This window comes from Eschrichtius robustus, chromosome 19, assembly GCF_028021215.1.
Source record: "Eschrichtius robustus isolate mEscRob2 chromosome 19, mEscRob2.pri, whole genome shotgun sequence".
NCBI lineage: Eukaryota > Metazoa > Chordata > Mammalia > Artiodactyla > Eschrichtiidae > Eschrichtius > Eschrichtius robustus.
The window spans coordinates 36,190,049-36,212,365 of record NC_090842.1 but is presented as its reverse complement, the minus strand read 5'-3'; the positions used below and the strand labels follow the sequence as shown (position 1 = coordinate 36,212,365).

Here is a 22,317-nt window from a genome sequence, read left to right as displayed (position 1 = left end):
ACAAACACACGTCACTATCCACACCTCCCCTCCCGGGAACCTGTGCAGCCCACCACTGCCAGGGTCCCATGATCCAGGGACAACGTCCCCAGGCGAACACGCGGCACGCCTCAGGCTGTTGCAACATCGCACTGGCCTCTGCCACTGCAGGCTCGCCCTGCATTCCCTACCCCTCCCTCCCCCCGGCCTGAGTGAACCAGAACCCCCGAATCAGCTGCTACTGTAACCCTGTCCTCTCTGAGCGAAGAACAGACACCCTCAGGCGACCTACACACAGAGGCGGGGCCAAATCCGAAACTGAACCCCAGGAGCTGTGCAAACAAAGAAGAGAAAGGGAAATCTCTCCCAGCAGCCTCAGGAGCAGCAGATTAAATCTCCACAATCAACTTGATGTACCCAGCATTTGTGGAATACCTGAATAGACAACAAATCATCCCAAAATTGAGGCGGTGGACTTTGGAGCAACTGTAGACTTGGGGTTTGTTTTCTGCATCTAATTTGGTTTTGGTCTCATATTTATCTTAGTATTTAGAGTTTAGTATCATTGGTAGATTTGTTTATTGTTTTGGTTGCTCTCTTCTTTTTTTTTTAATATATATAGATATATATATATATATAGATATATATATATATATTTCCCTTTTCTCTTTTTGTGAGTGTGTATGTGTATGCTTCTTTGTGTGATTTTGTCTGTATAGCTTTGCTTTTACCACTTGTCCTAGGGTTCTGTCTTTTTTTTTTTTTTAGTATAGTTTTTAGCGCTTGTTATCATTGGTGGATTTGTTTTTGGGTTGGGTTTGGTTGCTCTCTTCTTTCTTTTTTTAATTACTTTTAAATTATTAATAATTTATTTTTTATTTTAAAAACTTTATTTTATTGTATTTTTTTCTTTCTTTCTTTCTTTTTTTCTCCCTTTTCTTCTGAGCCGTGTGGCTGACAGGGTCTTCATGCTCTGGCCGGGTGTCAGGCCTGTGCTTCTGAGGTGGGAGAGCTGAGTTCAGGACATTGGTCCACCAGAGACCTCCCAGCTCCATGTAATATCAAATGGTGAAAGCTCTCCCAGAGATCTCCATCTCAACGCTAAGACCCAGCTCCACTCAACGACCAGCAAGCTCCAGTGCTGGACACCCTATGCCAAACAACTAGCAAGACAGGAACACAACCCCACCCATTAGCAGAGAGGCTGCCTAAAACCATAAGGCCACAGACACCCCAAAACACACCAGCGGACGTGGTCCTGCCCACCAGAAAGACAAGATACAGCCTCATCCACAAGAACACAGACACCAGTTCCCTCCACCAGGAAGCCTACACAACCCACTGAACCAACCTTAGCCACTGGGGGCAGACACCTAAAACAACAGGAACCATGGACCTGCAGACTGCGAAAAGGAGATCCCAAACACAGTAAGTTAAGCAAAATGAGAAGACAGAGAAACACACAGCAGATGAAGGAGCAAGGTAAAAACCCACTAGACCAAACAAACTAGAACAAAAAACAGAACTAGAACTAAAAATTTCAGAATTTGTATGGAAACACAAAAGACCCCGAATAGCCAAAGCAACCTTGAGAAACAAAAACGGAGCTGGAGGAATCAGGCTCACTGACTTCAGACTATACTACAAAGCTACTGTAATCAAGACAGTATGGTACTGGCACAAAAACAGAAATATAGATCAATGGAACAGGATAGAAAGCCCAGAGATAAACCCACACACATATTGTCACCTTTTCTTTGATAAAGGAGGCAAGAATATACAGTGGAGAAAAGACAGCCTCTTCAATAAGTGATGCTGGAAAACTGGACAGCTGCATGTAAAAGAATGAAATCAGAACACTCCGTAACACCATACACAAAAATAATCTCAAAATGGATTAAAGACCTAGATGTAAGGCCAGACACTATCAAACTCTTAGAGGAAAACATAGGCAGAACACTCTATGTTTTTGATTCACCTCCTAGAAAAATGGAATTAAAAACAAAAATAAACAAATGGGACCTAATGAAACTTAAAAGCTTTTGCACAGCAAAGGGAAACATAAACAAGACGAAAAGACAACCCTCAGAATGGGAGAAAATATTTGCAAATGAAGCACCTGACAAAGGATTAATCTCCAAAATTTACAAGCAGCTCATGCAGCTCAATATCAAAAAAACATACAACCCAGTCCAAAAATGGGCAGAAGACCTAAATAGACATTTCTCCAAAGAAGATACACAGATTGCCAACTAACACATGAAAGGATGCTCAACATCACTAATCATTAGAGAAATGCAAATCAAAACTACAATGAGGTATCACCTCACACCAGTCAGAATGGCCATCATCAAAAAATCTACAAACAATAAATGCCGGAAAGGGTGTGGAGAAAAGGGAACCCTCTTGTACTGTTGGTGGGAATGTAAATTGATACAGACATTATGGAGAACAGTATGGAGGTTTCTTAAAAAACTAAAAATAGAACTACCATATGACCCAGCAGTCCCACTACTGGGCATATACCTTGAGAAAACCGTAATTCAAAAAGAGTCATGTACCACAATGTTCATTGCAGCTATTTACAATAGCCAGGACATGGAAGCAACCTAAGTGTCCATCGACAGATGAATGGATATAGAATATGTGGCTCTTATATTGGAATGTTATTCAGCCGTAAAAAGAAACAAAATTGAGTTATTTGTAGTGAGGTGGATGGACCTAGAGTCTGTCATACAGAGTGAAGTAAGTCAGAAAGAGAAAAACAAATACCGTATGCTAACACATACATATGGAATCTAAAAGAAAAAAAAAAGTTCTGAAGAACCTAGGGGCAGGACAGGAATAAAGACGCAGATGTAGAGAATAGACTTGAGGACATGGGGAGGGTTGGAAGGGTAAGCTGGGACGAAGTGAGAGAGTGGCATGGACATATATACACTACCAAATGTAAAATAGATAGCTAGTGGGAAGCAGCTGCATAGCACAGGGAGATCAGCTTGGTGCTTTGTGACCACCTAAAGGGGTGGGATAGTGAGGGTGGTGGGGAGACCCAAGAGGGAGGAGATATGGGGATATATTATATGTATAGCTGATTCACTTTGTTATAAAGCAGAAACTAGCACATCATTGTAAAACAATTATACTCCAATAAAAATGTTAAAAAAAAAACAATTAGATCCAATTAGTAATTAAATCAAGTAGTATATTTACTACTTAGATACAACAGACATATTATCTTCTAAGATGTACAACTATCGTCAAAGAATGTCAAAGAGACTTAGGGAAATCCAGCTCTAAACTTTCATAAATGAAAAACTTGAAGTCCGGGATATTATCTTAATTTTTCATCTCATCACACGCTGTGTTTACAATTTAAATTCTGAAACTCTAGCAGAGTAAAAAAATGCCTTAAATACTGATGTTATGAGAGAAGAGTAGGTGAAGACCCATACCCATTTTTCTGCTTTCTTTTTCTCTCTGCCGCCTCTAATTAGGGGAAAGACTGCAACTGAAAGAGGAACTAAGGTAAATTAGGGAAGCTTAAGGCTTGTTAATCATTACTTTTCAGTGCTAGCAATCATTTTTACCAGTCCCCAAGGCATAGTTGCAGATTACACAAAAATATCTTAATGTCTTTGTTAGCCTTTTTCTTTTCTCTTTATACCCACTTGCATTTTCTGTCTTTCCTGTATTACCCACCCACCCTACCCCCCACATATACATGCACCAGCTGCCACCAGACTATCCACTGCCCTCCAGCCCTTAGCTATATTCTCAACCAAAATTATTATTTCTCATTTCTATCCTATTTAACATTCCTGGTATTAGAGTTTGGTGGTGATTGGATTGCATGATTAAATTTACATGAAAACTAATCTTGAGTGCGTTGGGATAATTATTGGTATGAATTTGTGACTGGATAATCTCCAAGGGTTTCCTTTCCTCTGCTGCCAATATCAGGGCTGCTATATCAGGGAATCAGCAGACAAACGTGTGGCCCAAATCCTGGCTCTTGTCATCTTTCTTTCTCTACAAGGACCACCCCCCCCCCACTGGATTCACTAGTAAAATAAGAAAAGAAAAAAAAGGAAACTTGAGAGAAGTAAACAGTAAATGGTAAATTGAGAAAAAATAAGTTGAGAAATAGAAATTTGACGAATGAATTGAGAAATAATGCATTGGGTTTAGTGTCTACATCCCAGGTTTCCAGGAGCAAACACTTTTCAAAATATCCTGTCCATTTAGGGAAGTATTTTACCAGTATTTAACAAGTTATGTATTCCTATTTTTTACACAAGGAATAGACAGTATTTAAAAATTATATAGGAATCTCCTTTATATTAACGATTCTGTTTTGCCAGAAATAAATGAAAACATTTGAATGTTCTACAAAATGTATGCTTAGCCTTGGGCAGTTTAATTCACAAATGGAGATGGGCATTCAGACTGAGATGTCAACTGATTGCCACTCATTAAACCGAAGCCAGCTCACCCTTTTAACAAATTGTTATTTAAAGATATTTTATTGATTAATTTTTTTTACAGCTTTAGGGTGTGGTATAATTGACATATAATAAAGTGAGTATATTTAAAATGCACAATTTGATAAACTGTGACATATGTATAAATTATGAAGCCATATGAATAATCAAGATAATGAACATAGTGGTTCCACTTCTGAAATGAAAAATTCATAGAATCAGCAGTTGACTTGAACTCGTAGAAGAAAGAACCAGTGAATTTGAAGATAGATTGATAGAGATTATGCAATCTGAAGAACAGATTTAAAAAATGAATAAAATGAACAGAGCATCAAGGAAATGTGGGATACTGTGAAGCACACGAATATGTGAAAAAGAGGGCAGGAGAGGGACATGGGAGCAGAAAAAATTTTCAAAGAAATAATGGATGAAAACTTCCCAAATTTGATGAAAAACATAAATCTACACAACCAAGAAGCTCAATGAATCTCATGTAGGATAAACACAAAGAAATCTATAGATACATAATGTAGTAAAAATGCTGAAAGACAGAAACCTTTGGAAGCAACAAGAGATGGTATGTCCATTCATATTTTGATGGATATTTGGATTTTTCAACTTTTGGCTATTACAAATAAAGCTGCTATGAATACTCATGTATTAATACAAGTCTTTGTATGGACATATATTTTTATTTCTTTTTGATAAATAAATACCTAGGAGTGGAATGGCTTGGGCAAGTGGTAGGTATAGATTTAATTTTTCAAGGAACTGCCAGATTGTTTTCCAAAATGGTTGTGCTATTTTCCAATTCTACTAGTAGTGTGTAAGAGTCCCAGTTGCTCCACATCATTGCCAATAATTGATATGTGGTAAGTTTTTGTAATTTTAGTCATTCTGGTGGGTGTGTTGTATCATCTCATTGTGGTTTTAGTTTGCATCTCCCTAATGATTAATGACTTGTTGAGCATCTCTGCATGTGATTATTGGCCATCCTTTGTGTCTTTTGATGAAATTCCAATTTTACTTTTCCCTTTTAATTGAGTTGTCTTTTCATTCTTGAGTTGTAAGAATTCCTTATGTGTTCTACATAGATTTCCTTTGTCAGGTACATATTTTTCAGATATTTTCTTCAAATATTTTATTGACAGTGTTTGTTGAAGAGCAAAAGTTTTTGTTTTTTATAAAGTCCAATTTAAAAAATTTTGTTAATGGTTTCTTTTGAGTTGTAATTAAGAAATCTTTACTAAACCAAGGTCACACAGATTTTCTCTTCTGTTTTCTTCTAGAAGTTTCATATTTTTAGCTCTAACATTTGAGTCTATGATTCATGCTGAGTGAATTTTTGTATATGATGCATAGTGTGGGTCAAGGTTCCTTTTCTTTTTGCATATAGATATTTAATTGTTCCAGTACTGTTTGTCAAAAAAAGTATCTTTTCTCCGTTGAATTGCCTTAGACATCTTTGTCAAATGTGTGTTTTATATTTTTGAGTTCCCTATACTGTTCCATTAATTTATGTTTATGCCAATACCACACTGAGTTGATCACTTTGCTTTATAATAGGTCTTGAAATCATTTAGTGTTAGTTGTCCAGCTTTGCTTTTCTTGTCTAAAAATTTTTCAGCTATTCTAGGTTCTTTGCATTTCCATATAAATTTTAGAATCTGCTTGTCAGTTGCTGCAAAACAGTCTGCTGGGATTCTGCTGGGATTTTAATTGGCATTTCATTTGAACCTGTAGATCATTTGGGGAGAATTGTCATCTTAAAAATATTGTTTCTTCTCATCTGTGAACAGGTGTATCTCTGTTTTTTTTTAGGTCTTCCTAACTTTCTCAGCAATGTTTTTTCACTTTCAGCATACAGCTCTTGCACTTTGTCAAATTTATCTCAAATTATTTCCTATTTCTTGATGCTGTTTTTTATTTCAATTTTTGATAATTGCTAATATAAAGAAAGAGTACAATTTGTATTTTGTATATTAACCTTGTATCCTACAACTTTGCTAGTAAACTCATTAATTTCAATCACCTTGTCTCTCTACCTTTTTTGTTTGTTTGGCCCCTGTGTTTTATGTTAGGGCTTTCCTCCAATCTTTGGTGATTCTTTGATGTCTCTTTATATATATATAAGGTGTGACATTAAGATTATTGAACATTTTGTGTGCACATGTGAGGCTTGATACCTGGTGGGCTTCATCAGATAGTGATAAATTGGGGGTGGGGTTCCCCATGTTTCAGGATCTATAAATCTTATCTCTTAGACCAGTTGGTATTTTCAAAGAAGGGTCCTGTGGTATCATCTAGTAGAGGGTGTTGGGCTGTCTGTATTGTAAACCTACTATTCTAAGCTGCCTGTAGTTAAAATTTTGACTTCCACTTTCACTGTTTTTGTATTATAATAATGTTATAATTTTGATGTTTATTATGTTTTGTTTAAGTATGTAACTTAAATAAATGTACTGTCTACCACTTATGTATTGTCTAAGTATGTAATTTAAATAATTTCTTAATTTTGGAGTTTAGTGAGGAACCGTTTTTATACATATTCCATAGATTCTAGGAAAGATAGTTTGTGTGTGTGTCTGTGTATACATATATATCTGAATACAGCAGTATTTTAACAAGAGTATATATGTGTGTTATGAGATTGCTATTCTCTAGGTTTATAGCTTTATTTTTTCTGCACGTTGTGATATACAGAAGTGCATTAAACTTGCCACGACAGTTTTTTTTTCTGTCAGTTTCACTTTATAATTTCTAATTTTTTAATATACATTTTAATAGTATTTATTTGTTATGTCATCATTGTGGCCATTTCCTGCTATCTCGTACAGCCATTTTCTTTGTTCCATTCTTACCTTGGTTTCTCCTTAGGCTGGTAATACTTTTGCAGTTCATCCTTCCTTTTTGTTAGTGTATACCAGGTACAGCTTTTTTTGAATTTTTAACCTTCTTGTTTCATTATGTTTTATTAGTATTTCATATAATCAATTTTTAGATTACTTTTGACTCTACCTGGAAGTCTGGATATTCAATAGGCTTTTTCAAATATTGTACTAACTGGTATGTTGGGACTTTTGACATCTGTGGTTTGGTTGTTTTCTGTCCCCTTTTTAAAAAAGGGTCCTAGTTTTTCCCTTTGAATTATGTCATTAACTGTATGGACAGTTTGTTAGATCAGAAAGCATGTATTCTGTTTTTTTAATACTACTTGTGATACCTTTCAGTTAAAAATCACGCATCTCTGTTTCTCTAAGTATCAGCATCATAAATGAAATATATTTTCCCTCCCTTGTATAAAATGAAATAATTAATACACAGTAATCTATCCCTTCCTCATCTCACTACCTAGTTACTTTAGAGGACTTAATTTTTTTACATTATGAATCTTTATCAGAAACTATTTTCAACTTTTATATTCTTTCTTTTTTTTAAATTAATAGCTTTTTTTAAAAAAGCAGTTTTAGGTCCACAGTACAATTTGAGTGGAAAGTACAAAGAGTCCCATATAACCTCTCCCCCTCCCTCCCCCAGTTTCCCCTTAAAATTGATGAGTCGGTATTAATCCATTATTTTAACTTAAGTCCATACTTTACATCAGGGTTCACTTTGTGTTGTACATTGTATGGGTTTTGATGACTGTGTAAATGATATGTACCACCATTACAGTATCAAAGAATATAGTTTCATAGCCCTAAAAATTCCGTGTGCCCCACTTACACATTCCTCCCTCCCTCTCTCCAAGTCCCTGGCAATCACTGATCTGTCTCCATATTTTTGTCTGTTCCAGGAATGTCATATAGTTGGAATTACACAGTATATATAGCCTTTTTAGGTTGGCTTCTTTCACTTAGTAGTATGCATTTAAGATTCTTCCATGTCTTTTTCTGGCTTGATAGTTCATTTCTTTTTATCACTGAATAACATTCTACTGTATGGATGTACAACAGTTTGTTTATCCCTTTATTGAAGGACATCTTAGTTATTTCTAGGTTTTGACAATTATGAATAAAGCTACTGTAAACATTTGTGTGCAGGTTTTTGTGTGGATGTAAGTTTTCAGCTCACTTGAGTAAATACCAGGGAGTGCAGTTGCTGGGGTCATAAGGTAAGAGCATGTTAGTTTTGTAAGAAACTGTCAAACTGTCTTCCAAGTTGTCTGTACCATTTTGCATTCCCACCAGCAATGAATGAGAGTTCTTGTTGTTCCACATCCTCACCACCATTTGGTGTTGTCAGTGTTTTGGATTTTGGCCATTTTAAGAAGTGTGTAGAGTGTCTTGTTTTTGTATTCTTTTTTGTAAACATATTTCCCACCCTTATTTTTTAAATAACAAATTTATTGAGATATAATTCACAAACCATAAGATTCACCCCTTTGAATGTGCAATTCTTTGGTTTTCAGTATATTGACAAGTTATACAGCCATGAACATTATCTAATTTTGGAACACTGTCTTTGCCCATGTACCATTAGCAGCCACTCTCCATACCCCCCCACCACCAGAAGCCCCTGGAAACCACTCATCTTTCTGTCTCAGTGGATTTACCTGTTTTGGATATTTCGTATAAATAGAATCATACAATATGTGGCCTCTTGAGACTAGCTTGTTTCATTTAGCCTAGTGTTTTCAGGATTCCTCCATGTTGTATGCATCAGAACTTCATTCCTTTTCATGGCTAAATAGTATTCTCTTATATGAATATATACCATATTTTGTTTATCATTGAGCGGTTGATGGATGTTTGGGTGGTTCCCACCTTTTGGTTATTCTGAATAATGTTGCTGTGATCATTCATGTACAAGTTTCTGTGTAAACGTAGGTTTTCAGTTCTCAGTGTATGACTAGGAGTAGAATTGCTGGATCATATGAAAATTCTGTATTTAACATTTTGAGAAACTTCCAAACTATTTTTCAAAGTGGCTACACTATTTTACTACCTCACTAACAGTGTATGAGGGTTCCAGTTTCTCTGCATCCTCATCAACACTTGTTATTGTCTGTCTTTTTTATTTTAGCCATCCATTTGGTTTAGTATGTGTGAAGTGATAGCTCATTGTGGTTTGATTTTCATTTCCCTAATTGCTAATAATATTGAGCATCGTTTCATGTGTTTATTGGCTATTTGTATATCTTCTTTGTAGAAATATCTATTTTAATGATTTGCACATTTTTAATTGGGTATTTGTCTTTTTCTTGTTGAGTTCCTTTTATATTCTGGATATAAATCCCTTGTGAGATACATGATTTGCAAATATTTTCACCAGTTTTGTGGGCTTTCTTTTCACTTTTTTGGTGGTGTTCTTTGAGGCACAAAACGGTTTTAATTTTGATAAAGTCTAATTTATATGTATTTTTCTTTTGTTATTTTGGTTTTAATGTCATATCTAAGAAGCCATTGCCTAATCCAAGGTCATGAGGATTTACTCCTACATTTTCTTATAAGAGTTTTACAGTTTTAGTTCTTATATTTAGATCTATAATCCATTTTGAGTTAATGTCTGTATGTGGTGTGAGATGTCAGGATCCGTCTCATTCTCTTGCTTGTGGATATCCAGTTGTCCCAAGTACCATTTGTTGACTTCTTTTTCCATGTAATGTTGCCCTTGTGGAAAATCAGTTGACTATAAGTGTAAGGGTTTATTTCTGGACTTCCAACTGTACCATTGATCCATATTTCTATCCTTATGCCAGTACCACACACTCTTGATTACTGTAATTTTGTAAAAATTATTGAAATTGGGAAGTGTGAATCCTCCTGATTTGTTCTTCTTTTGCAAGATTGCCTAGCCCTTCTGGGTCCTTTTTACTTGCATATGAGTTTTAGGATCAGCTTGTCACTTTCTACAAAAAACCTAAATAGAATTTTGATAGGGATTCTGTTGAATCTGTAGATCACTTTGGGGAGTATTGCCATATTAATAATATTAATTCTTTGAATCCATGAACAGGGGGTCCTTCTGTTATTTAGGTCTTTAATTTCTTTCAACTTTGTTTTTGTGGTTTTTGAGTATATGTCTTGCAATTCTTTTGTTAAATGTATTCTTAAGTATTTTATTCTTTTTGATACTATTGAAGAAAATAAATTGAATTATTTTCTTCATTTCTTTTTCAAATTGTTCATTGCTTATGTAAAGAAATACAAATTGATTTTTGTATATCAGTCTTATATTCTGCAACCTTTCAGAACTTGTTTATTAGTTCTAATGGTTTTTTTAGTGGATTCCTTAGATTTTTTCCATGTACAAGATCATGTCGTATGCAAATAGAGATACTTTTACTTTTTTCCAGTCTGGATGCCTTCCCCCCCACCCCCAATTGCCCTGGCTAGAACCTCCAGTACAATGATGGATAGGAATGGCAAGATCTATTCAGATTTTCTATTACTTTTTAACAGATTACTTTCAATAGTTTATATCTTTCTAGAAATTTTCCCATTTCATTTAGATTATCAAATTTGTTGGCATACAAGTTTGTTTATAGTATGCTCTTATTTCTTTTTTATTTCTGTAAGGTTGATAGTAATGTGGCCTGTGTCATTCCTGATTTAGTAAGTTGAATGTCCTTGTTTTCCTTACTCAGTATGGCTAAATGTTTGTCAATTTTATTGAACTATTCAAAGAACCAACTTTTGGTTTATTGATTTTTCTCAATTGTTTTTCTTGTCACAGTTTCATTTATTTAAGGATTATTCTCTAATCCTTCCTTCTGCTTGCTTTGTATTCAGTTTGCTCTTTTTCCGATTTCCCTTGTGATTTCTTTTTGTTTTCCCTTGTGATTTAGGGGTTAATTTCATATTTTTGTGAATTTCCAAATTTTTAAAAATTATTCATTTCTAATTTTATTGCATGGTGGTCAAAGATTATACTTTGTATGATTTCAGGGTTTTGAAATATAGATATTTGTTTAATGGCTTGCTTATGGTCTACCCTGGAGAATGTTTGCATGTGCACTTGTGAAGAATATGTATACTGCTGCTGTTGTTGGATGGCTTGCTCTCTAGGTGTTTGTTATGTCTAATTGGTTGATAGTACTGTTCAAGTCTTCTATGTCCTTGCTTATCTTTTCCCAGTTTTACCTATTATTGAATATATAGATTTATTTATAATATATAGATTATCTATATCCATGTGTATCTATAGATATGATAGATATCTAGATATACTTATGTAAAGAGATTTATTGTAAGGAATTAACTCATGTAGTTATGGAGGCTGGGAAGTCCAGAATCTATAGTGTGGGCCAGCAGGCTTGAGACCCAAAGAGAGCTGATGGTGTAGACGAAGTTTGAAGGCAGTTTGCTGGAGAATTTCCTCTTGCTCAAGGAGGCCAGTCTTTTTGTTCTTTTCAGACCTTCAGCTGTTTGGATGAAGCCCACCCACATTATGGAGGCAAACTTACCCAAGGTTCACTGATGTAAATATTAATTTCATCCAAAACACTCTCCAAGTTGATACATGAAATTAACCATTGCAAATAGTATGTAAAAACTTAGTTTCAACAAGCCCTCCTTCCCTCAGCCCTCTTTTGTACCATTTTTGTCATAGAAAATACGTCTCTATACACTGTAAGCTTATCAGCACAGTAATATGTAGTTGCTTCTCATTATTTGCAGTAGTTATGTTCTATAAAGTTGCAGCAAGCACTGAAGTAGCAAATACTGAATTATTGCTCCTTGAAGAAATACAGGGTTAGCTTCCTGCAAGCCAATTCGTCATCAATCAGTACATAACCTTGTTTTATTTGTGTTTCTGTTTAAAGTTGCCTTATTTATATATTGTTGATTCATTAACATTAAACTCATGACCATTAACCCTATAACTCATGCCCAAATGAAGCTATCTAACACACGTATTTTCTCCGTAAGGCACATCATGGCCTTCTTGCTCACGGGAACACTAGACAGCACTTCAGCACTGCCTTTGGGGCTTTTTAAAGGGCAGAATCACTAACAAAAAACACAAAAATGCAAAAAACCTGGCACTAAATAGACTGCAGGGAGGATCCTTGCTTAGAATATGAGAATTAAAATAAGAAGGCAGAGCATCATCTTGTTTGACCTCAGCTGGGATTATGCACCTTGGGTGATGTGCTATACCATGTCTGCAAACGACTGCAGAAGCACTACAAGTAGTAATTTTGGAGTTACAAATAAATTCTAGCAAGTAGGTGAATTTTCAAATATAAAATCCATGAATAATGAGGGTCAGCTGTAATTATCGTTTAATGAAGTTTTTTGAATCAGATAAGAGAACATAAAAGTCACAAACAAAAATGCATTATACTGTCTTTTTAAAAAAATTTTATTGGGGTATAGTTGATTTACAATGTTGTGTTTCAGGTGTGCAGCATAGTGATTCAGTTATACATATACATGTATTCATTCTTTTTCAGATTCTTTTCCCATATAGGTTATTGCAGAATATTGAATATAGCTCCCTGTGCTATACAGTAGGTCCTTGTTGGCTATCTATTTTATATATAGTAGTGTATGTATGTTAATCCCAAGCTCCTAATTTATCCCTTCCCCCTTCGCATATACTGTTTTTTATATTTACTGATGTAATTACTTTTATTGGTGTTCTTTTTTGTGTGTGTTTGGATACAGTTTAGCGACCTTTCACTTCAGCTTTTAATATTTCTTATAGTGTGGTCTGCTAGCTACAGATTCAGTGTTTTTTCTTTTTTTTAAAATCTGGGAATGTCTTAATTTCTTCTTCATCTTTGAAAGATAGCTTTGTTGGGTATACAGTTCTTGGTTGAGTCTTTTTTTCTTTCAGTATGTCTTCTTACTGCTTTCCATCCTCATGGTTTCTAATGCAAAGTCAGTTGTTAATCTTATGGAGGGTCCCTTGTACTTAATGAAAACAGTATTTTCTCTTATTGCTTTTAAGATTCTTTGTCTTTGCCTTTTGATAGTTTGACTATGATGAGTGTAGGTATGAATCTCTGAGTTTACTTAGGGTTTGTTGAGCTTATTAGATGTGTCAATTAATGTTTTTTGGATATTCTTTATGCTCCTTTCTCTTTATCCTCTTCTTGAACTTCCAATATGAGTATGTTGGTAATCTTTCTAATGTCCAGAAGGTCCCTGTGGCACTGTTCATTTCTTTGCTTTTTTCTTTCTGTTCCTCAGATTGGTTAATCTCAATTGACCTGTCTTCAAGTTCATTGATTCTTTCTTCTGCCAGCTAAAATTGCTAGTTAGCCCATCTAGTGAATTTTTCATTTAAGTTACTATATTTTTCAATCCTAAAATTTCTATTTGCTTCTTTTTTTATGATTCCTGTCTCTTTATTGATCTTTTCTATCTGTTAGAACATCGTTTTCATAGTTTCCTGTAGTTCTTCAGATGTGGTTTCCTTTAGTTTTGTTTTTTAATTGTAGTAAAATACACTTAGCATAAAATTTGCCCTCTTAACCATTTTTAAGTGTACAGTTCAGTAGTGTTAGGTGTATTCACATTTTTATGTCACCAATCTCTAGAACTTTTCTGTCTTGCAAAACTCTGTACTCATGAAACAGCAACTCTCCATTTTTTCCTTCCTCAGTGCCTGGTAACTATCATTTTCCTTTCTGTTTTTATAAGTTTGACTAATCTATTCATCTTATATAAGTGGAATCATACAGTATTTGTCTTTTTGTAACTGGTTTATTTCACTTTTCATAATATCTTCAAGGTTCATCCATGTTGGAGCATTAGTTTTTTTGAACATATGTGTAATAGCTGATTTTAAATCTTTGTCTAAGAAGTTTGACATCTGGGCTTCCTCAGGGACAATTTCTATTCACTATTTTTTTTTTTTCTTTTACTGATTTTAGGCCATACTTTTGTATTTCTTCATGTGTCTCATAATTTCTTTGTTGAAACTGAACATATATAATGTTATAATTTTTAAATAATATAATTAGATTTCTCACTCCCTCAAGGATTTGTTGGTTTATTGTTGTTGTTATTTGGTTTGTTTTAGTGTTTTTCCTGGTCTCTTTCTGTAAAGTCTGTATTCTTTGTCATGGGTGGCCACTGAAGTTGCTGCTTGTTTAGTGGTCAGCTAATGGTAGGACAGAGATTTCCTTAAGTGCCTGAACCAATAGGTCTCCCACTCTTTTCCAAGGGGCTCTGTGCTTAACATTTGGGCAGAGTTTATAACTCTACCTTAGCCTTCACTTCTTGCTTTTATACAGCTTCAGTGTCTGCCAGAGGTGAGCTTTGAAGCCTTTCTCAGATCTTTCCTGATCATACTTAGAGTCCTATACATATATATGACCGTCTAGATTCCTAGGAATATTTCAGAGCTTTTCAAAAGCCTCTATGAATATCTCATCACCCAGATTTTTTTCTTTTAAGTTTTTTGATCAGCCTCTTGTTAGTCCCAACTGGTATCGCTGCCTCAGGCAGCTGCAGTGTTAAACAATTGCTGTCGGTTGTTTTTGACAAATGCCCTGAGTATAGGGCTGTTCACTCAGAGTGTTCTCTGAGTCAGGTCAAATAAAGATAAATCCTGAGAATTGAGCCTTTCCAAGGAACTTTCAGACAGGTGGGTGACATTCTCTGGAGATGTGGCTTCTGGGGATCTCTGATCTTATTCTGCCCCTTATAGGGGTTGCTAGGCTATTGGTTTTCACAGCTATTGTGGTTGTGAGGCTATTAGTTTTCAAGGCTACCATGAACTTGGGAGAAGGGTAGGGTGTAAAGCAAGTTAATAGACCATAAAGCTTGTTATATTTACTGAGATTCAGTTGTTTTTCTTGAATAAACAGGTTGTTGCAAGTTAATTTCTAGAATACTGAAAAAGTTGATTTTGAAAACATTTGCCAGTTCTCATTGCTTTTATGGAGGAGCAGATTTTCAGACTTCCTTAGTCCCTTGTTCTAAAGGTGTGTCCTCATACATTTAGTTTGAATTCTGGGCTTAAATGATTTCATTGCTTCTGATCCTTTTATTTTGATTTATTTGTTGTTCAGATGGAATATATCTTCAGGTTACTTTTTTTTAAGGATTTGTTTATAAGTTATGTTTTGAGGCCCTTTATATTTGCTAAGGTCTCTTTGTTGTCTGCACCAGTAATCCCCATATGTTTTGTTCACATATTCCATCAGTAAAAATTTTTGAAAATATATCTCTCTATAATATAAATACATATGTAATAAGGGTGTATTAGAATGCTAAGGCTGTCATAACAAAAATACCACAGACTGGGTGGCTTAAAAAAAACAAACAAATGTATTTTCTCACAGTTTTGAAAGCTAGAAGTCCAAGATCAAGTTGTTGGCAGGTTTGATTTCTCCTGAGGTCTCCTCCATGGCTTGCAGATGGCTGCCTTTTCAGTGTGTCCTCGCATGACCTTTTCTCTGTGCTTCTGCATCCCTGGTCTCTCTCTTTCTTCTTATAAGGACACCAGTCATATTGGATAAGAGCCCCACCTTTATGGCCTCTTTTAACCTTAATTTCCTCCTTAAAGGCCCTATTTCCAAATATAGTCACATTGAGGGGACACAGTTCAATCCATAACAAAGGATAAATATGTAATATAAACATAACATAAATGTACCATTGTAGTAATGTTAGATATTTATATGTACAACACACACAGAATAAATTTTTAAAAGTAATTATTTTTAGTGCAAACAATGTATTCTAATTAGATAATTGTTTTTATTTTATAATGTGGCTATCAAAGCTTATTCCAGAAGTAAAAGTGTCAACTCTTATCATTTTCTTGTTGTTCACATCTTTGCCTCTATTATCTTTAATGATATTTTGCAGGAATTTTTTTAAACACTCCATTTATCCATTTATATTCTGTAAAAACAGTTAATCAGGCACACATGGACTGCAGTTGTGCTATAATTACAGTTAAAGCAGATGAGTGAGGGCCCCACATCAGCCCAGTATGTTATGGGATTTCTACTCTTCTCTTAGAATATCTCATGTGTGTAACGTGTATTCCAAGTGAGGGCATTACTTCATTTTGTATATTAAATATTTTAAAAACTAATTTCTTTCTAGTATTTATAGATACATAAAGGTGAATATATGTACTCATATTTTCTACTTGCGCTTTGGTGGGTTATTCTAAACATTCCACTTTGGTGACCGCTCATCTAAACACAAAATACAGATGTAGTCACAATTGGGTAGTCGGTTCACAGGTGTTCACTTTGTTATCCTTTGTATCTTATGTGTTGTGGCATGTATTCTGTGTAATAAAATATTTTTAAAACATTTTAAAGTAGTCATAAGTTTGCTTGAAAATTCTGTAGCTGTTATCCTAACATTCTGTCATTTATTATTGCACAAGAGGAGTCTGAGGCTTTTCAATCTGTAGTGTTGAGTCTTCTAGAATATTTTCTTGGTAATTTCTTTAATTATATCCGATTTTACATTTGCTGAGACCCCTTCTTTAGTTATATCAATTATCTATGAATTAGGTATCGTTATTTTTTCCATATATTTCCCCTACGTAGCTTTACTGCCTTTTTCTTCTGTGCTCTGGACATTTTTCTCAACCTTGTCATCATCACTGATTTAATTTCTACAGTATTTGTATGTGGCTTCCAGAGTTGATTTTAGTTACTTTATTTTACTTTATTTATTTATTTTTACTTTTTGTTGTGGAAAATATCAACCGTAACAAAAGTGGAGAAAATAGGATAATGAACCGTAAAACTTGTAACCCACCTTTAATAATTACCATCTCATGACCAATCTTATTTCATCTATTCCTACCCAGTCTCCCTCATCCCACTCCTATTTATTTTGAATCAAATTCCAGACATCATATCTTTTCATAAATATTTTAGCATCTATCCCTAAAAGATACAGACTTTTAAAAAGTATCACCATAGTATCATACTTAAAGGTGACAGTTGCCACATCATGTGTAATAAGCGGAGTATATTCCTGGATTGCCTACAAACATCTGTAGTTCTTCTCTTGCTAGAAACTTACTGAAGAAAACTTCTCAGTGTACACCTCTTCCCAGAGTTTATCCTACCTCTGACTTCACGTCCCTAAGAATAAAATGTCATATCACAGCTGTTTGCATTCCTAGTCATACTCCGTAGGTAGGAATTATAGTTTCGGGTTTATGTAGAAATACCTTTTAATCAGGAGAAGAGAAAAAACAGCTCTGGTCATTCTTGGAATCTGCTCTTTTATGTGGGTGAGTTGGGCCATGGAAGCCCTGACTCTGAAGTTTGGGGGAAAAGCAGAGGTTTGATGGCTAGAAAGTTCTGACTGTAATTCTTGTCCCTCCGTGAACTCACCAGTTTACCGTAAGGTTTCATTTGAGTATGGTTCCTAGAAATGCTTTTTATCTGGCAGACTAAGGATTACTATTTCTGATGTTGCTTAAACTCTACATATCTTTTTGTATTTTCCTAAATAAAAGATGGAGGTAGGCAAATTGGGCATCACTGATTTTCTGTCCTCATAACCTAGGTATCCTGTAATACACTTTAAAAGACCTCATTCATAACTCAGGAGCCTTGCTTTATTAATTTTCCTACTTTTTAAAACCTCAGTGTCTTTTTTTTAAAATTTATTTATTTTTTATTTATTTACTTTTGGCTGCATTGGGTCTTCGTTGCTGTGCACAGGCTTTCTCTAGCTGTGGCGAGCGGGGGCTACTCTTCGTTGCGGTGCGTGGGCTTCTTATTGAGGTGGCTTCTTTTGTTGCAGGGCACAGTCTCTCGGCGCACGGGCTTCAGTAGTTGTGGCATGCGGGCTCAGTAGTTGTGGCTCACGGGCTCTAGAGCGCAGGCTCAGTAGTTGTGGCACACGGGCTTAGTTGCTCCACGGCTTGTGGGGTCTTCCCAGACCAGGGCTTGAACCTGTGTCCCCTGCATTGGCAGGCGGATTCTTAAGCACTGCACCACCAGGGAAGTCCCAAAACCTCAGTGTCTTAAAATTTTAAGGGAAAAAAAAAATTAACTTCACTTGAACAGTAACATATCTAACATGTATGTATTAAATTTAATTATAGCCATTAAATGATAGATTTTTATTTAACTAGACAGTGGGTTTAACTAAGATTGCCATACATAGATGAATAGTTTTCAGGTAGTTGGTAGACAGTAATATCACACTTAACCAATTTATGCTGAACATAATTAAAATTGTCTTTGATGACTTGAAAGTAACATTTTTATAACATTAAACATTATTAAGTCTTGTGAAAATATGAATAGTAGAACTTTCTAGGAATTGTAATCTAGATACACACTGAGTTGCCAATAACAATGAATGTTTAACAAAATTCAAGAGTTTTCAAGAGTAAAGGGCTTCGAATTAACTTGTGGATATATTTAAAAACAAGTAAAACTTTAGAAAGGGAATCAGAAGCAAGGAAAAGATAGTTATATAGTAAAATTGTGAGTGGTAAGTATTTTAGTCGTTTTGCTTCCTTTTTGCCTGTGCATGTCAACCCTATTTATATCTATACTAACCTAGTCTAAGTGAAAGTGGTAATATGTTGAAGGTCAGAACGTGTGGAAGCCACTCATTGCCTTCTTTTAAGTCCAGTGTAGGCCTCTTCACTGCGAGTGCCTACGACTTGGAGCATTTGAGCAGTAATCTAAGAAGATATATTCTCCTTAACATACAATTGTTCAACGTTTTAAGAACCTAATTGGTAAATTATCTCATTTATCCAACTAAAATATTTTTAAGAGATAGTAATATTTTGCTCATTATAAACAGAAAGGTTTTACTTTTTTAAAAACTGTTAGGGGAATTTCCTGGCGGTCCAGTGGTTAGGACTCCGCGCTTTCACTTCAGGGGGCGTGGATTCGATCCCTGGTCAGGGAACTAAGATCCCACATGCCGTGACGCAACCAAAAGGAAAAAAAACCTGTTAAAGACTTTCTGATAATGTTTGAGGAGGAATATACTAATTATTATTTTACCTGTTACCTAAGAATTTCAAAATGCTGTACACGTTTACTTAATATTCCCATAGCAGTTAAGAGAGGGTGTGTTACCAAGAGGGAAACCGGTTTTGCAGGATTGATAACTTATTTATGGCCACGCAGTGAGTCATTAATAGATTTGAGAACAGCTTGAATGGCTAATTTTTGTTTCTCTGTACTTACATATGTTCAAAAAATTTTAGTTTTAGTGTTATCCCCATATTTCCCGAACTAACTGTATTGAGCAGAAATATCATGTTTTAATTTATACAGCTTTCTTTTGGAACTACTGAATCTGTTTAAATGTTTATTGTTCTCCCACAGGTGTTGGATCCTGAACAAAACCATAACTTCACAGATCATTACCTAAATGTGGCCTTTGACCTTTCCCAAGTTCTTTTTATAGCTACTGCCAACACCACTGCTACTATTCCACCTGCTTTGTTGGACAGAATGGAGATCATTCAGGTGCCAGGTAGTTGATTTGTAAACAGAATCATTATTTTGTTAAATAATGATTGTTAAATAATGATTTTGATCAATAAAAAGCTATTTCTTGCTTTTCTGAGCATAACTCTTCAAAACTGGTCGAGCTGTGGAGTTTTGAGTAAAAAGTTGATTTGCCAGTGTATGATCTTCAGAAGTTCTGAATCTGGCATTTAAACCAGCTTTTATATATTGTAGATTCAAAGTCTACAAAATTTTGCAAAATTTTGTTTGTTTTAACCATGACAGACAAGAGTGTATGTACGTTGTATACAACATAACACTTTCAGATTTAACTTAGCATAAAAGAATGATCATTTTTATGGAAAACAAGATATTCTTCTTTGAAGCAATTTCTAAAATTATAGATAAAAATAATTTATTTTTTTTAAAGTAAGTGTCTAAAACACAAAAATAGGTCTTTACATACCCAATGTAGCTTCCTGTCTATCAGATTTTGAAGTTTTTACCATCTCTTGGAAAGTGTAATCATTTATTCTTGTTAAGAAATAGGTCCTAAAACTTTCTTTTTATTACAGCTGGCCTCATTTTTATATAAAAGTACAGGGTGCTTTTAAATTCTTCTTCTTTTTAGTCGAATCTGTCAAGTAGTTATATACTTTTTTTTTTTTTTTTTTACCATGTCTTCCCCTTCACTGGAGTGTGTAAAAAAAAGTCCTTTAGTTACTAACACTAAATAAATCCCAGTGTTTTCACCTTATTTAAATTGCTCAGAATTATTTTTCCCTAGAAGAGATCAAATGTCAGTGGGTATCTTTTAAAATAAAAAATAGAGTATAATCTAAATATATATTTCATATTAAACTGAAATATATTTTCACCCTCCAGTAAATGATAATTGGATTTCTTAGTTATCTGTGAACCCTGCACGGCCCTATATTTAATTTTAAAATATGGTGGAGAACTTTAAACTTGCTTTGTGCCTATTTATAACACTAAAATAAGTAAGTAATGAGATCCAGTTGCCTGGAAACTCCAAATCAAAATCCATAAGATATACTAACGTGAAGTGAAATAATCAGGGCAGCTGCTGCAGAGGTGGACATATGATGCCACCTTCTTCTGCAGTTTTGGTTATCCTATCTTCTAGCTTTTCTGGTGTTTTTAATTTCCTTTTTCTGCTCAAAAGATGCCTTGTCAATTCATCTTTTTAATTTTTGCTTGTTAAGTGGAAAGGGGCAATTATTGTGGGGGACATTTGTTTTAAAGACAAAGTACATTTATACTCGTTGAGGCTTTTAAGTAGATAAGACCATGAAGTCTTTTAAATATATAAATTATATGTATAATTCCAGCATGTAAGGAATAAAACTTTTATAGGGAAGTCTTAGTTTCTGTTTTGTTTGTTGCTAAAGTTTATAGTCGGAGCTCTGGAAATAGCTCCTTTGCAGCTCTTCCCTTGAAGTCTTAATTGAGGTCTCTGTTGTTGCTGCTGTCAGTGTTTTCAATTACGTGTCAAATTATGCTAAAGAAAAGGGATGCATTATTTTCCTGTTAAATAATAAAAACTCGCATTTGAGTTAAGGAGGTAATTATCTCTAAGTTAATGAAACTGAGATTTTTTTCTCTTCTTTGAGAGAGATATCATTTAATCAGAAGACTTTCAAACACTGTGCTTATTTAGTTAAGTGCTTGTTTTGTTTGTGAAAAAGTTGGAAATTTTAAGAATTATTGATTGGAGATTAAATTTCTTTATTCTGATTATAATCTTAGTTGAAGTCATATTTAAATTCATTCTAAATCCAAGATCCATTGCATCTGTGTTGGATTTATTAGTGAAGCATGGCACTGTGGAAGCACTGTGAACAATCACAAAGCAAAATCGCTTCTTTTCCAGGGTATACACAAGAGGAAAAGATAGAGATTGCCCACAGGCACTTGATCCCGAAGCAACTGGAACAGCATGGGCTGACTCCTCAGCAGATTCAGATCCCTCAGGTTACTACTCTCGACATCATCACCAGGTTAGTCAGCCGTCCTGAGGCTTCAATAATGTTCAGATCCGAAAAGGGGATTCCTATTTCACTGGCAACTCACAGCATCCATTTCTCTCTCTCCAACAGATTCCCAGCAAGCATTTCCATAACTATTGATTTACACAGGGCTCTGTATTAGGCAGAAATTCACAGGGAAAGCATTTAGAGTATCTTCATAGCTAACTAAGGACTTCAGTTGAGCCAGAATTTCAACTTTTCCACAGTTGCAATATAAGGGATTAATTCGATAAATTTAACAACCAAAAACATGGAAAATATTGAGACACCTTTTATGTCCCAGGATCTTGAAAGTTGAATTCTCCTGAGAGGTGAGATGGTACTTTCAGACATCAGTTTTAAGTTATTCAGATTTTCTTTTCTTCTCTTTGAGAGATTTAAAAAAATCCTTAGTGTTTTCATCTTTGGAATTAACACCAGAACAACGGAGAAGGTA

At 34.9% G+C, this 22,317-nt stretch overlaps 1 protein-coding gene across 1 annotated transcript in view; it reads left to right on the top strand.

Annotated features, from left to right (window-relative positions):
* Positions 1-22,317, top strand: part of LONP2 (lon peptidase 2, peroxisomal) — a 96,004-nt gene that overhangs the window by 37,249 nt on the left and 36,438 nt on the right. Inside the window, exons 9-10 of the mRNA XM_068529434.1 lie at positions 19,705-19,855; positions 21,725-21,851. Coding sequence (XP_068385535.1) covers positions 19,705-19,855; positions 21,725-21,851 — 278 coding nt within the window. The remainder of the gene's footprint in view (positions 1-19,704; positions 19,856-21,724; positions 21,852-22,317) is intronic.